The sequence below is a fragment of the Lutjanus erythropterus genome, chromosome 7, assembly GCF_056507025.1.
Source record: "Lutjanus erythropterus isolate fLutEry1 chromosome 7, fLutEry1.hap2, whole genome shotgun sequence".
NCBI classification, from domain to species: domain Eukaryota; kingdom Metazoa; phylum Chordata; class Actinopteri; order Lutjaniformes; family Lutjanidae; genus Lutjanus; species Lutjanus erythropterus.
The window spans coordinates 27,969,915-27,984,168 of NC_139323.1; the positions used below are offsets into that span (position 1 = coordinate 27,969,915).

The 14,254-nt window shown below is 40.8% G+C and overlaps 1 protein-coding gene across 1 annotated transcript; it reads left to right on the top strand.

Moving 5' to 3' along the window:
• The first annotated feature begins 5,023 nt into the window (after window positions 1–5,023).
• Window positions 5,024–8,104, top strand: s1pr4 (sphingosine-1-phosphate receptor 4). The gene is made up of 2 exons (XM_084723439.1): window positions 5,024–5,083; window positions 6,345–8,104. Exon 2 carries the CDS (start codon window positions 6,502–6,504, stop codon window positions 7,729–7,731), a length of 1,230 nt encoding a protein of 409 aa, XP_084579565.1. The 5' UTR covers window positions 5,024–5,083; window positions 6,345–6,501; the 3' UTR covers window positions 7,732–8,104.
• Window positions 8,105–14,254: the final 6,150 nt, after the last annotated feature.

Below are 14,254 nucleotides of genomic sequence, written 5' to 3' on the forward strand. Positions count from 1 at the left end.
TTAAGGTCAAAGTTCCAGTGAGCCACCATGCACAATAGCAGCACCCTGACTCAGTTTGACCTGGATTGAAATGGAACCTTAATTTGTATCATTGGTGGCACCTGTGTTTACATACTGTTACATGTAAATATGGCTCATGTGAGAAAGGTCTATTACACTGAACAGAGACATGCTGCACAGCTTGAGCTGAAACTTAAAAGAGGAAGTTCGATTTTACACATCAAAGTTTGTTTACAAGTCTTGGCGTCTGCTATGTGTGTGATAAAAAAAAAAAAAGCTGTATGAAGCCTTTCGTGGCTGCAGACAGAGCAACGCAAATGATGTCGTTTGAGTTATTGTTAGTTGGTGCTGAAGACTGTGAGAAAATGAAAAATCTGGGTGGGTGGAATGGAACCCCAGTCCTGTGAAAGATCTTGCAAGAGTGATCAGTTTAACCCAAAACATGGTCTTTCCCTAATCCTAACCAAGTGTTGGTGCACAAGGAAGAAACAGCACGTATCTTGCATGGGTATAACCCCTGAATAGACCTTTTCCAAAGCAGTTGAGTTGCATTGTGGGAAATGTAGATGCCAGGTCTTGAATTGGAAGAAGAATGCATTAAATAAGAAGGTATCTATGGTTGAGGTGCATAGATTCTGATGCTTACTGTCCTCCATGAGTCCAACAGTATGTATGATATTATTGGCCTGTTTCACAGCAGCCATACTGATATGAAATAGTAGGATAACCACAAGTGTTACAATCGATTCTAATTTAGTTCCTGTTCCATTTAAAGATGCAGGGCCTTTACAGTGTATTAAAATGCAGAATAGCAGCACCCTGACTCTGTTTGAGCTGAATAGAGTGGATTGCTAACACCCGTGTTTACCCGGCTATTTCATGTCAAAATGGCTGTTGTGAAAAAGGTTGGCTGGAAATTTGCCAAATAACAGCAGTACAGCAGCAAATTTCTGGGGTGTTTTATCTTTAATGTTAGAAAAAGTGTTTGTGCAGGAAGTATCATTAATGTAAAAACACAGAGTCCTCCACCTCTAATCCCTGCTGGAGTCCTGTGTGCTGCATCCTGTCAGTTCAGAGTGCAATCCACCTGTCAACTGCAGCAACTTGATTCAGGATGCTGTGGTAGAGCAGGCCTCTCTGTGTGATAACAACATTCTCTGAGTCCGATTTTGTCCATTTGATTTTCCTGACTGGACAGTATCCAGGAGCAGTCTGAAGCACGGCTCCTATCTGCATGTTCAAAAGGTGCCTATTGCATTTTTTATTGTCTCAGGGTCCGTTGCTCTTTAATACAAACATCACAATTTATTATCCAATGCCTATACTGTACTTTTGTCATAGTAGAAAAATAACATAATATATAGAGCAAATAAACCAAATATCAGATTTAAAAAAAAAACTTGTATCAAGCTCATTTGACTGTAGCTCAGTTTCAGGTCAGGCCCTCTATGTACTTCAATCTGTTAGCATCCACTGCTAAAAGCTGAACACAAACACAAATATGGAAGTGCCTTAGATGAAATTTCTGTAATGTCCACTAAATGCTGACACTAAGAAAACTCTAGCCTGTCATAATATCTGCACACTCTCACTTCTACAAGTGTTAATGACTGGTGCATGAGGGCTCACTGAGAAAATAACAAGGCCTTAAAGGCTTTCTCACACATTTCTCACATATTTTCTGCACTCTTTTTTTTTGTGAGATGATACTACAGCCAGTGTAGAGTTTGCATGCAGGTACAGGTTTCCTCCCACAGGCCAAAGAGACACAGGATGAATTAAAAGCATGTACCTGTGATGGACAAGTAACCTGTCTGCATGCTCTCCCACCTTGCAGTGCATAGTGGGATATGCTTCAGCCCCTTGCAGCTATGGACAGGATAAACAAAGATTACATTTGGTGGATATCATTAGACAAACATAAATATCAGCTGGACTGACTAGAAGGCACAAGCACAATCTTGTTTAGAGCGACTACAGGGCTGGCTCTGGTTATCAGTTAAAACACATACATACACTTATATACTAACACTCATACACAAACACACTTGTGGTTCAGAATACGTACTTTGTGGTTACAGTAGTGTTTGAAATATTTTCAGAGTAAGGGCGTTTTCAACAGTCGTGGGTGTTGTTGACACCTCAGCTTGCAAAGGCAGTTGTGCGTTTTTTTAAACTGCTTTTTCCTTTTTCCTCTTTTTATTTACAATTGCAGTCTTGCCACAGTTTTCCATTTAGTTAAAGTAATATCTATTGTTTATCAGAATCTCATCTATACGGATTATTGATGCATGTCTGGGTTTTTTTTTTCTTTTTTACATTTCAAGACTGAAAAGGAGAAGTTGTGTTAAAAATTAGCTACTTTGATTTCATGGGGGAGGCCAATGAATGTCATGCCTCATTACTGCTACATGTACGGAAAATGTAGGTCAAGTCTCTAACACTTACACTCCCTTTGTCAGTGGCATGGAGTAGTTATTTGCAGGTATGAGTAGTTACAAGTTGTGAAGAGCACACACATGTTGCTATCGTAACATAACCTGCTGCATGGCTGTTAATGAAACACCGATGATGGCAGCATTTATGCTGATGCCAACTGAACTGCTGCACTGCTGCTGGAAGAGGGGTCGTTCACGTGCTCAGCCTGTCAGTCTTGAAAGATTTTGTGCCTAATAGCACATTTTATTGCCTCGTCAAATTATCACACAGAGACTTAACATTGGACATATCAATATTCATATTACCCAGTAATCATCACTGCTTATCTGTTTATGACAAAAATAGAGTTTTCCACGTGTGCATGCATGCACACACACGCACACACCCCAAACCACTTGACCTCCGTGGTGGAAAAAGGAACCCCGTGCTAAGTCCAGTGACACCTGCCACAAGGCTTTATGACAAACGGTTCATGAGATATGAAAGAGGTTCGGCTTAAGTATAGGAAGTAAGCCATTTAGAAGTTATGCACATTTTATTACTGGCCACTCCCACTGCTTTTGGCGGTTGGCATCAACAATAGTCTGACTTACCAGATGCACACTGCAGGTACAAAGCCTGCCATTGGCTGCTTATTTCAAGCAGAATTGCATCCGCTAGCTACATTTTCAAAGACCCTGGGAAAAAAGAACGTCTTCCAAGCTGCCACTTACATGCTGAAAAAGGCAAATTAGCGCCTAGGATGCTAATAGCATGAATGTAAAGTAGCTAATAACTTTTCTTTTGCACTGATGTAGTCTTTTTAATGCCTGAGCTCACCTGCTGAAGTACAAGTTCCCCCTCGACAGTATTTGCAACAGCACCGTCACGGCATTCTGGGCTTCTTGGGCGCCGCTCAAGACATTTGTCTTGATTGCTTTAAAGTAAGGCAAACAAGGCTGAGCACTGTGGAGAGAGGTATGGCTATGCAAGAGTACATCAGCTGTCCTTAAGCTCATTGCCAACTTTTCCACAAAATCTTGTGTTTGTGAATCCATTTGGAAGTTACTGCCATGCCCCCACACAAAACCATGAAACCATGATGAAGATTGATCTGCCTTTTCAAGGGCATATATAGGAAATAGCACCATTTTTTAATATAATGTAAATTCTTTGAACACAGGTGTATTTCTGAGGTGGCGATCTGAACCACAAGGGCCTGCTCTACACCTACTCTTTCTATGAGTTTAACCACACTGTCTCCACTGTCTATATTTTTGCCCTTTGTATTGTTTCTGTCTATACATGTGTTCTCTTTTCTTGCTCTTGAATGCAGAAACCATGCAAACTGGAGAACTGTTGAGTAAAACCACTGCAGAAATAAATATTTGTGATTGACATTGATGCAAGATGACAGATAAAACCCACTTGCAATTTTTCTTATTACTAAAATAATAACATTTTCTATGAGCATGAAAAACAACATTTTCTTAGACAAACACTTGGGGCATTAGTATGATTATACTGATATTTTCTGAGAGGTTTCGTTTGACCTTTTTTGCATGCTTTTGAGGCATTTTATAAATGATAATTATAGTGCACTGATACAATTAGAGCCTAGTTTGTCGAAAGCTTGAGATATATAATCATAGCTCTTTGAAAACTCCACTCTGGAGGGCCATGAGTTCTGGTTTTACTCATATTTGAAGAGTGGTTTCTTGATTTTGGGGTCTGGCATCACTTTCTTGGTCCTTGCAAGATGCCTCACATGCTGGTTCTCAGTTTATCATATGTGTATGGTCGACTTGAAAGTGGTCATGGTCTTAGTACCACTGGCTGTCTTATGGGATGTGGTTGAGGTCTGCTGGTGCATTGTGACAATAACAGCAAACCAGCAACCACAGCTGTGCGATCAGACGTATGAAACCCTCTATCTTTACAGGGAGGGGCACATTTCCATCTGATTGAGAGTTCCTGTTTTTCTCTTGTAATTTCAGAGAAATATTGAGAAAAATAAATTCTAATTTGAGGCTTTTGTAATATCACTTTGGCTTGGTGCCATGCTCTCGTAAGTGCAAGTGAAATTGTTGACACATTTCCTTAAAAAACATTGAGTCATATTACTTTACAAAACATTTACAACTGGCCCCGTGTAGCACACGTTTTGAAATAGCCTTTTCCCGTATAAGTTATCATAAGACGCCTTGTGCAATAGGATATGATGCTGTTGTAGTAAAATGTGCATGAAGTCCCGAGAAAACACGAGATGATAAATAAAAGTGGAGGAAAATTATTGAATGTCAGTCAGAATCGAACTTGATTTTCTGAAATAGATAGAAAATACTTGTCGAACAATTCTGACTTCTTCAAATGTAATTTTTATAATTGCACTGCAGGTAACTGTGAAATTTCTTACAGTTGCTTTGACTGTTTGCAAGATGATGGAACAAAAGTGATGGCAATCTCTTGCATACCCACTGTGTGTGTGTGTGTGTGTGTGTGTGTGTGTGTGTGTGTGTGTGTGTGTGTGTGTTCGTGTGTGTTCGTGTGTGTGTTGCATTTGGGTGTGGTGTTTTGACCTTATTTGTCTTACTTCCCCCATCACAAATGTGCTGTAAAAATCTGTATCTTCTCACACACTCAGCATCCCCTACCAGCAGCCAGAGTAAGTACGCTCCACTATCCTCACTTCACTGTTCTTCACTCTATAGCTTTAATAACCTCTAATTATAACAACATATTATAGGATAACATTTCAGTGCAATGCATTTCAGAATTTCCATTTAACTCTCGGGGTGCAGGATATAGTACTTGTTGTGGAAAAATGACTGTATTTTAAAGTTTTTGCTCAGATTTGATTTAAAACAATGTGAACCTTGGGAAAAAGCTTTATACTTCCTTATCCATTTTTGATTAATTGATTTTGATTGATGTCACTGATGAGAATTTTACAGGAAAAAATGAAAAACATGTTTTTTTGTTTGTTTTTTTTGCTTTTTTTTTTCTTTTGCCCATTTTGCCCATATATGTTGTAGTGCAGTAATTCAGTCAACATTTTAAAGGGAAATTTTAGGAAAAATGTTGTCCAGCATTCTTTTCAGAAATTTTGTGCATATTTCCTTTATGTGGCGATTTAAATGCCCTGCGCAGCTGCTCACTCATCCTGTGTTAACCACAGCTAGGTGGGGTGCAGTGGCACACGAGGGAGACTTTTAAATGATGCCTTTTAAATTGATTGAAGCACTGTGATGCGGAAGCACGCAGCATGAGAGCATGGTGTTTTCACATAAATATTCCACAGAAATATAAATGCAACACTTTTGTTTAAGTAAAAAAAATGTAAGACTTCTTCTGTGCAAACAAAAGGTTTATTTCTCTCAAATTTTGTTTGCACTTTGTCAAAGGTTATTGCACAGGTATCCCTTGGACTGGTTACAATAAAGGCCACCGTAAAATATGTAGTTCTATCTCGAAAAAAGACTAAATTAAACTAGCTGTTTCACATAAGGCTATAGATGTTTTTCCAAGGAAGGCAAAGTTATGACCTGTCCTACTTTGCCTCTGAGTGGCTTATGCTGATATTCCCCAACCCTAACCAGTCACTCCTCATGACTAATCCAAACCAACCCAACCAGCGAAGGCAATGGGTACTAGCCAATCAGAGGCAGAGAAGGGTGGGTCAAAACTTGTATCTATGTGAAGTAGCCATAGTGTTTTTTCAAGACAAAACCGCACATTTGAAAGTGACCTTTGTGCAATAATTATATGTTTAACCACCATCTCTATGTGGCAAATGCCAAACTAAAATTGAGTGAAAAAAACTTTCAACTTATGATAAATGCAAGCAAAAACAAAAGTGTTGCATTTATATTTTTGTTGATGTTGTATTAAAGTTGTTCTTATTCTGTCTTTTTCTGTCTTCTCAGGTGTGTGTTGTTTGAGGCAGAGCTCCAGAGGTTAGAGTGTGGTGATAGCCTGTTTGATCACAGGAGTTTCACACTAATTCCTGTGCAGCTCGTACCAGCTCAGTTCAGCCTGTTCCCACCCACAGCATTGATCCCGACCAACCCAGCAGCCGCCACCATGAGCGTCTTCTCCTCCCTCACCTCTCCCTCCTCGTGCCCCCGCGTGTACCACGTACCCAGCCACCTCAGCAACGCCAGTGCTACAGACTCTGAGATCAACCATGTGATTCTGCGACATTACAACCACACAGGACGCCTGCAGAACAGAACCGTCTCATCCACCCAGAGCAACATCAGCATCTCCACTGCTGTCTTCCTCTTCTTCAGCATCTTCATCATCCTGGAGAATCTCCTGGTGCTGCTGGCCGTCATCTCCCGCATCCGCCTCAGCCGGCGCTGGGTTTACGTCTGCATTGCCAACATTACGCTCAGTGACCTCCTAACTGGTACCGCCTACGTGGTCAACATCTGTCTGTCTGGCAGCCAAACGTTTCGCCTCACCCCTGCTCTGTGGCTCTTCAGGGAAGGGATGCTGTTTGTGGCCCTTGCAGCATCCATATTCAGTCTGTTGCTGATCGCCGTGGAGCGTTATACAACGATAATGAAGCCGCTGCCACAGAAGTCAGCCAGGAAGAGCTACTACAGGATCTTTGGCCTGGTGGGCCTCTGCTGGGGTTTGGCGCTGGTAATCGGTTTCCTCCCCCTGCTGGGCTGGAACTGTGTGTGCAGCCTGGATGGATGCTCCACCCTCCTCCCCCTCTACTCCAAAACCTACATCTTCTTCTCTCTCATCATCTTCCTCCTTATCCTTCTGACAATCGGTGTGCTCTATGGTGCCATCTACTGCCACGTGCACAAGAGCACTAAGCTGTCAGCACAGCGCTGTCGCAAGCGCTCCTTGTCTCTGCTTAAAACTGTGATCACCATTGTTGGGGTCTTTATTTTCTGCTGGGGGCCGCTGTTCCTGCTGTTATTGGTGGATTTCTTCTGTGTCTCCCGCCAGTGTGCGCTCCTCTACAGTGCTGACTTCTGTATCTCCCTGGCTGTCCTCAACTCGGGCCTGAATCCCATCATCTACGCACTGGGCAGCAGCGATATGAGGAAGGCCATCGCTGAGCTGTTGTGCTGCTGCTGCCTGAAGTCCGGCCTCTGCCACCCAGACACGTTCATGTCCAAGGAGACCAGCAGCACCTCAGAGAGCAGGAGGGACAGCCTGAGGAACAGTTTTAACAAGGTCAGGAATCTGAGCGTGGCCTCCCCACCATCAACTCCTAACAAGCCACGCAGGGCACCCAAGAAATACAGGCTGAGCTCCACCACCAGCTGCCTGTCAGTTTCAAGTGGTTAAACCACAAACGTGTTCCCCTCCCAGGCAAAAAAGGACCTGTGTGCACTGATACACATCTAACCGTTTCCTCCCAGTTTTGGTTTGAGTGTTCAGTGCTTCGCTTGCAGGTATAGACACTGATGATGACGCACTGTCAGAAAACCCGCGAAAAATATGAAGTTATCCCCACAATGACCCAATAATATCACAGAGAGCATGTAGTTTTTTGTATTACCAGCATTTTACGCACCTACTGTAATGTTAAGTTGTTGCACTGTACTTGTTTTTATTACTGTCAAAATAAAAAAAAAGTTCTACTTGTATGTATATTAAGGAAGATTATTTACAAGAAGTATTATCTATATAAGAGTTGACAGAAATTTAGAATGTACAGAATTGTATGTTTTACTGTATATGTAAATCTGATGAAATATAAATAAAGTTATTTTGCTCTATGAGTGAGTTGTTCAGTGTGTATACTACCCTGACTTTCCTCTGGAGGGAGACACATCATCGAAACCTTGACTGGCTTCTGCTGATGCATCAGATGGTTCAAAGTGCTTTAGATTTTCCCAGCCTGAAAATACACATTACTGTAACCTCAACACAAATGCTTAATAGATTTCTAAATGTACCACATATAAATTTGGCACAGCAAAATGACAAATTTTCAGATAATTTTCAGGTATCTCTACTTTACTTGAGTATTAATTTTCTTTTTCCTTTTCCTCCCTACAGTATGTGTACTTTCTACTCCTTACATTTTCAAAATAGGCTTGTTACTTTAATACATATGTTGCATATTACTGATTATTTTTATTTTGCATCATTGCGTGCCACCTTCCCAACTGATTTCAATCTAAATGGATGGACAATAACAGAACAACAACAATAAAAAAAAAATGCAAACAAAGGTATCAAGATGAAAATGATGTAAAAGACATAACAAGACAAAACAGACAAGAGAGGGAGACTTGACCGCAGAGAGAAGGTCAGGAAAGTGTTTATAAACTTATGAAAACATACTTATAAATATTATATTCCATTTCTGCTATACCCTGCCAATAATCCCCTGTAAATCTTCCACACTAGACTTATAAAGGCTTCACTTCTTTGTCAGAGCTAACAGACTCAGAAGGCCTTTTTCCAGCCTGCTCTCCCCTCCCTGCTTTTCTGACAGGATGACTGATTGAAGTTCAGTGTAGAGAAGGTGAGGGCTGGGACTGCAGCCCCCAAGGGCACACACACAGCCGGGGCTAATTGATAAATTCATTATGACAGTCTGGCAGGGTAGATAAGCTTTTGCAGATAGTACGCACCTGTAAGTTATACAAGGCTTCTGTACTGTACTTCTACTGCTGCACACTGGAGCAACTTGTTTTGTCTAGAGGTGAGATTGTGTAGTACTTTCACAAAGGAAAAACTAACTCTCTGGCATCGTGCAAAGGCAGAGAATGCAAAGTGTGCTTACTGGCAGTTTCACTCATTTATTTTATGATACAGTAGATTGGTAGAAGGTGCTGTCCCATACTGTAGCTGTGAGGAGTCACTACTGTTTGCTATTTAAAGGCCGAAGATTTGAAAGTTCACACTTTCAGTATAATGTGTCTGCTTTACTTCCTGAAGTCAATGTTCACACTTGGGCAGTGGCCCGGTTCACAAACTTGTGACCATTTACATCTAAAAAGCCCCATTTCTATATAGCATTAAACACTCATGACCAATTAAGTAACAAGTACAGAAAAATGATCTGCAGTTATTAAGCTTTAGCACTCAAAGTCTCAGCTATTTTTTTGCAGGGCAGTGTTTTTTGATCAGATTTGATTTGACAGTGGCCTCGAAACATCAGCAAACAAACAACCATCATCAGACTCTGGGGACTTTCACATCAGGGACCAGGGCCCAGATCTGAGTACACTTGACCCCAAAGTTCAGTTTGTTTAATTAGTGTTGTGTGTGAACTGTACCTGAGCACGGTTGTCTGATCTATGCACAAGTCCACCGGAAACATAAGAAACAATTCTACCTAATGTGAAAATGTGCTCAAATCATGGAGAAGACCACAGGCAAGAACACAAAACACCTTGAAACCCCAACTTCAGCAGCTGGCAGGCTAGAAACTGGTTGAATAGCATGTAAGAGAAGGATATGATTGATGCATTATACTGTAACAGGTTCTGACTTTTATGATTTATTATTACATATTCCAGCTGACAGACCAATCTGCTGATAAGAGTCGCTGTGGTTGTTGTGGTATGTATGTTCTTGCATGCGTGTGTGCAGACATGCATTAGTCACACTGTGGGGATTTTACATCAAAATACCAGTAACATAAATCATTAAATATTGAGGTGAAGACTTGATTTAAGGTTAGCTTAAGGTTTAAGTTAAGGGTTAGGGTTAAAGTAAGTCTCCAGGACATGAATGTAAGTAGATGCAATTTCCTCTGAAACAATGAAAGCACGACTGCATGCATGTATGTGCAATCCTGTCTCCTAGAAATCAGATTTGTATATCATTAAATTGTTTTCATAATTACGTTGTGATGGCAACATAATTCCAGCTTTAATTATGTCCACAGACAATGTGTCTTTAAAATTATACATTTATAAAATGCACTGGATTCGTAATGAGCTGGTTGGGGGTGGATGGGGGGGGCATACAAAATACAGGACATTAATGCCAAAGTACTGGGTTTACATCCAGAAAGGTCAGAAAAAATAGTCATTTAGATACAAAAAAAAAAAATTGTCAATAAAAAAATGTAATGTATCAGCTTTTGAACAATGCTGTAGTTCATATGACTGGACAGTGTATCACAACATTGCCTAATATGTTGTCAGTGAACATTTTACCAGTGTATATTCAGTATCAACTTTTTTGCAAATTGAAACATACGTTAATTAAAACATTTCCTCATTGTTTGTTCAGCATTACATTTCCATCGATATTTCCCTCAAAATTGCATTTTACAGCTGGTGTGTGTGTGTGTGTGCGTGTGTGTGTGTATGAGTCATATTCTTAAACCCATGCTGATGATAAAAGAGATTAAGCAAGATGGCAAGTTAGTGAAAATGTCCTTAATCCTTCTTTGCTCCGCCAGAATTCGCTGAATATTGTTCCAAAGTGTCCCTGCAGGCCGCAGCGCTGAGGCCCCATTTTCTCTTCAAGGCAGCCTCTGTTCCATTAGTCTCCCCAGGAAGTGCGTTTTCTCACAGAGGGTTGTTTAAAAAGCTTAAACATGATACTGGGATTTTCTGTCCATTGTCTGTTCATTGTTTGTCCATTGTCTAATGTGGTTTGTCAGTTTGATAAAGCCACAACAGCTAAAAGTCATATTAAAGAATATCCCAGTTTTAGTGAGCTTTGTTAAATTCTGACAAAATAATTAGTCCCTTTTCTGTGTTTCAGAAAGAACAATGAAAGAAGAAATTACACAAAAAAGTGGAGCAGGACCATCTCTATGATATACTTTGTATTCATACACTAAAATCTGGCAAGTCGATCTCAATAAAAAAAAAACATATGCAACAGGTTAAATTGAAGTTTGTTTGCTTTATATGTACTTGTTAAGCTTACTTAATTTTTTTTTTGTTGGATCTACTTAATTGTGAAGTTGTTCCAACCTAAAAATTGTTAGTAAAATTAATTTGTTTTTTCAAAGTGTACAGATATTCAGCTTGGTTCTGTTGGTGTAAATATTAAAAAAAAAACCTCAAATAATAAGCAAAAGTGATCCTAACTTCAAAAACAATTGACTTGCTTATCAGTAATGACTTTTGAGATGTTTTAGCATCCTGTCAGTCTGTCACGCAGGCATTCCTGCTCATGACGTGTGTGAGCTGCACGGGCTCGTCAGCGATGACTGGAAGAAGGAAATGAGGCGTTGAAGTGAGAAAGGAAGAACTTTTCTTCTATCCTTTTACCTGAAACGGCCGCCCACGCAGTAGCTGAGGCGATTGTGCAGTGCCATAACAGCACAGCAGGAATGTACACATACACACACACACACACACACACACACGTATGTGTTATTCATTACATGCATATGACGTATATCATTTAAATACTTAACTGCAAATGTACGTGTATAAGCTGAAGGCCCACAGATATACTCTGTAGATGCATGTGCACACAATCACAGACACACATGCCCCATAAACACACACACACACACACACACACACACACACACACACACACACACACACACACACACACACACACACACACACACACTCTAAATCTGGCCTCTGCAGCCGTTTATGAGGTTTCTTAGAATTTCTGAGGCCGGCTCTCCTCAAAATCTTTTCCTGTTTTTTGTGGCTGGGGAAGCAAACAAGTCATTGCTGGTTGTGTGTGTGTGTTTGTGTGAGTTCCCCTCTCATGAATTCCTGCACCTTTACGGTTAAGAGTAGGGGATAATCCTCCCTCATCCCAGGTCCTGGCACAGCTCCAGGTCCGGTGCCTGATGAAAAAGCAACGGCAAATTCCAGGCTTTATTAGCTCGAGGCTCAGAGACATTTGTTGTATCATATTTGACGTGTCAGGGGCCGATCACCAATTCACGCCGCTCTCTCTCCGTCTCCCCTTACAACAACAAGGCCTTTTCTCCGCTCCAAATGAGGTACGATGGGTTAATGATGGTTGCGTGCAGACGTGGCTATGCCCTCAATAATTACCTCGCTGGCTTTGCCTCCAGGTGTTCAGCAGACAGCTAATGATGTACTGTCTGAGGAGAGGGGAAGGCAGTGGGTGAGGCGCAGAGAAGCTACACAGGGGAGAAGGTGATATGTTGCCATCAGCACTGTGACAACTCGATGGCACTCGATGGCGCTGCACAAAACCTGAATGTAACATAAGTGCCTGGACTCATTTCAAAACATCTGGACAAAGGACTGCAGCTGAAAATTAGCCAGCTGGCTAACACTGGCACATTTACTCTGAGGTTTTCCTTAGAAATACACAGATGAAAATAAAATTAATTAAATGGAAAAGGACAAACTAATGTCTTTGTTCTCAGCTTGTTAAAAATTGTTCTCAGATTACGTCCTTCATGTCCTAAATCCTTTTCATAATTTTTATGTCCTAGGGGATCCACATCTTTTATATACAATTTACTGTATCAGAAATTTTGTCAACAAATTCTGTATTTAACTTCAAGCTGCTGTTCTGTTCTGTAAACATGTCGATCCTGGGAGGGGCATCCCTCCTCTTTGGCTCTCCTTGGTTTCTTCCATTTTCCCCCTTAATTGTTAAAAGTTTTTTTGGTACAGATTGTAAAGCCCCTGAGGCAAATTGTGGTTTGTGTCTATATAAATAAAACTGGACTTAAATTGATATCATGAGTCTAATTCTTTGTAATTTTGGCCATCACTCTCATCAGATATAACAGGATTTTGCTTGCTTAAAGTGGAAACAGGCACTTTTCAGATGTATTATTTAGGGCTGTCCCTGACTAAGATTTTCCTACGTCGAAACAGATTTGAACATCCTGTAATAGTCGACAATTCATCCTTTTTTTTTTTACAGTGCAGTGAGCAACACTAAATTCTTATGAGTCTACGTGAATATACTTCACCAGATAGACACTTTTTGATGCGCTTCTTTGTGACCTGCGATGTGAAAATATCAATATTTTCACACAGTCAGAAATTAAAAGCGTGCCTCCTCCTCAATTATAAAATCAGCAGACCTGAGGAGATTCTCTCCCAAGGCTGCAGCCGCTGTCCAGCATCGCCTGCGCTGCATGCTCCATGCTCCTTAACAGCGAGAGATCTATTTTGACCAAACCAGAGCTGGCGATTGTTGGGGCGGTGGAGAGACGAACCAAGACGTTTCTGGTGGGTTTTATTTAGTTTCCGTTAAGTCTGAATGAAGAAGACGATGACGCAAAATGATTCTGGTGAGTTTGGTGTGAGTAATTAAACCGCTGTTTCTGCTTAAACGAAATGTATCTCACTCTTTAAAATAAGGTCTCTCACTGTTACACTTTAACACTTTTCCATAATGTTGTCAGACACTAACAATAACAATCTCAGCCTGTCAAATACGCAACAAACAACAAGCAAACAAGCGTCACCTGCTCTGTGTGCTCTGCAGGTGTGCCTGGGTGAGGCTGCTGATCGCACGTCATGCTGCTCTGTATTTCTGTCACTCTACTCCTCTTCCATCACAGTTAGTTTTGTGGTTTGTGGTGATTTTGAGACTCGGTTTGTAAAATTCAGACAGTCATGCTGTTGCATTGTTTTGTGTACAATGATGCAGATTAAAAAAAAAAACAAGTCTACCAACCACTCCCATCACCCTCGCTCATCACTCAACTGACAGTGCATGTGGCTCAGGGGATATTTTTTAATAAGCGCACCAGCTTATATAAAAAATATATTTGATTCCCTTTAATTCCTCACTGAAATGTTCTCCCTGTGCATTTTTGTAAGCTTCTATCTGTCCTGTAACTGTGATGCACACTGACTGAAAAAACAAATGTTTGACTGGAAGAATCTCACTTGACTACTGGGGCTCGAACTGATGATTCGAATCA

Coding starts and splice junctions, on each gene's coding strand:
- s1pr4 (XM_084723439.1), top strand. CDS start 6,502: ATGAGCGTCTTCTCCTCCCTCACCTCTCCCTCCTCGTGCCCCCGCGTG.